General features: G+C 32.8%; 1 protein-coding gene across 1 annotated transcript; it reads right to left on the bottom strand.

Annotated features, from left to right (window-relative positions):
• Positions 1-81: 81 nt before the first annotated feature.
• LOC111692946 (putative nuclease HARBI1) lies at positions 82-1,377 on the bottom strand (the record flags this gene model as incomplete). Its single annotated transcript, XM_023457080.1, has 4 exons — positions 1,047-1,377; positions 778-974; positions 530-677; positions 82-238 (listed from the first exon to the last, which is right to left on the bottom strand). Coding segments are annotated over exons 1-4 (742 nt in total), but the record flags the coding sequence as incomplete, so codon positions are not given.
• Between the last annotated feature and the right edge of the window lie 262 nt (positions 1,378-1,639).

The following is a 1,639-nucleotide window of genomic DNA, read 5'->3' as shown; positions in this document are numbered from 1 at the left end:
CTCTTTACATAAAATTTAGGTAAGCATTTAAAAATTTGAACTAGGGACAAGTGTTATTAGTATAATTAAATATTATTGTACCCGAGTCCCCTATAAGAAAAAAAACATTTCCAGGATCGCGTCGATATATGCCTTCCATCACTTGGGACACACGTGAAGTTCGCCAAATATGGGCATCATGGGTAGAACCAGGAAATTGAGCATTAATATTCATAATTTTTAAATCACAATCACAAATCTAAAACAAAAAAAAAGGACTAAAATTTAATAAAACACTGAGAGCTTTCACATTTCTTCATTAAACCATTACAAATATAAATAATTCCATCAGTGAAACCAAAATTAGAAAAAAATTGTGACATTCTTGTAAGTACTGTTTTCATTCTATACATTGACACGTATGTATGTATTGCAATCATACTTTCAGTTACCTACTTATATTTGTAATTTGCAGTGTTGCTGAAGGCGTTATAAATAATTGCAAAATCTTTTACTGGTAACAGTATTTTATTTATATTTAGGTACTTACAAGCTGGACATTAAGCGAATGGTAATGTTTTCGGTTCACATAAATGTGTTCAGGATAAATGGGGTGGTTTACAGGTGGAGCAATGATGGCAATATGGGTACAATCAATGCACCCAATGACTCCTGGAAAATGGTATTTTTCATAAAACCTAAAAATATTCAGTTACATGTTTTTACAGTAGCTTAATGTCTTTTAAATCTACCACACTAACTTTTTAAGTAATATGAAATACTGAGGCAGGATTCTACCTTGTTCGAACAGACTCCAACTCTTCCATGTTTCTGGGAAAATGAATCCAAGCATTCATAATTTCAGGTTCATTTAACGCATTTGTTACATCTTCAATGCTTCTGCTAACAGACGCTTGACTTATGCCAATGTAAGCATTGCTGCCTGTTATCTCTTGATAACTTCCAAACCCATAAAATTTTAAAGCAGCGAGAACCTAAACGTAAGACAGTATAAATGTCCTGTCCCTGTGGCATATTTAATCTACCTTAAAATTATATTTTCTCACCTTTAATTTCACTGGTAATGCTGATCTACGGTTTGGTTGTTCAATAAATGGAGTCACCAAATCAATGACTTCTCGACATAATTCTTTTGTCAGTCTAAAGTTTTGAATAAATTTACGATCTGAAAGAGTGTTAAATGGATCTCTTTTAAGTAATACTTCTCTACCTATTATTAGGTCTTCTTCAGCGTCTTGAAGATCTTGTTGAATATTATTCCAAATTAGTAATTCATTTAAATCCATTTTTTGATGACAAGTAATTAACACAATTTTCAGGTTAGAATCCTTTTTCTGTGGTTAGAATTAAGCTCCCTTGTTGCATTCTCTCACAAATGTGGAAGAGATACATTTGTTTCCTAGGGAGCATTTTATTCTCTTGCTTTTCAATAGAACATAGTTCAAGAATACGGGTTTTAAATTCTTGAGAGAACCACGCCCACTTTCTCTTTACTGTTCTATTCTACTAGCGTCAAGAATAGGGACCCTGCACCCGACTTGTCCCCATTAGATTACATACTTCTTATGGGGATACCTAAAGCAAAAAGTGTATTCAAACGATTTTGACAATAAGATTGATTTAGTTAAGCAAATTCATG

The sequence above is a fragment of the Anoplophora glabripennis genome, unplaced genomic scaffold (genome assembly GCF_000390285.2).
Source record: "Anoplophora glabripennis isolate ALB-LARVAE unplaced genomic scaffold, Agla_2.0 scaffold5322, whole genome shotgun sequence".
Classification (NCBI taxonomy): domain Eukaryota; kingdom Metazoa; phylum Arthropoda; class Insecta; order Coleoptera; family Cerambycidae; genus Anoplophora; species Anoplophora glabripennis.
Note: the sequence above shows the minus strand (reverse complement) of the source record. Positions and strands in the feature narration are given on the sequence as shown.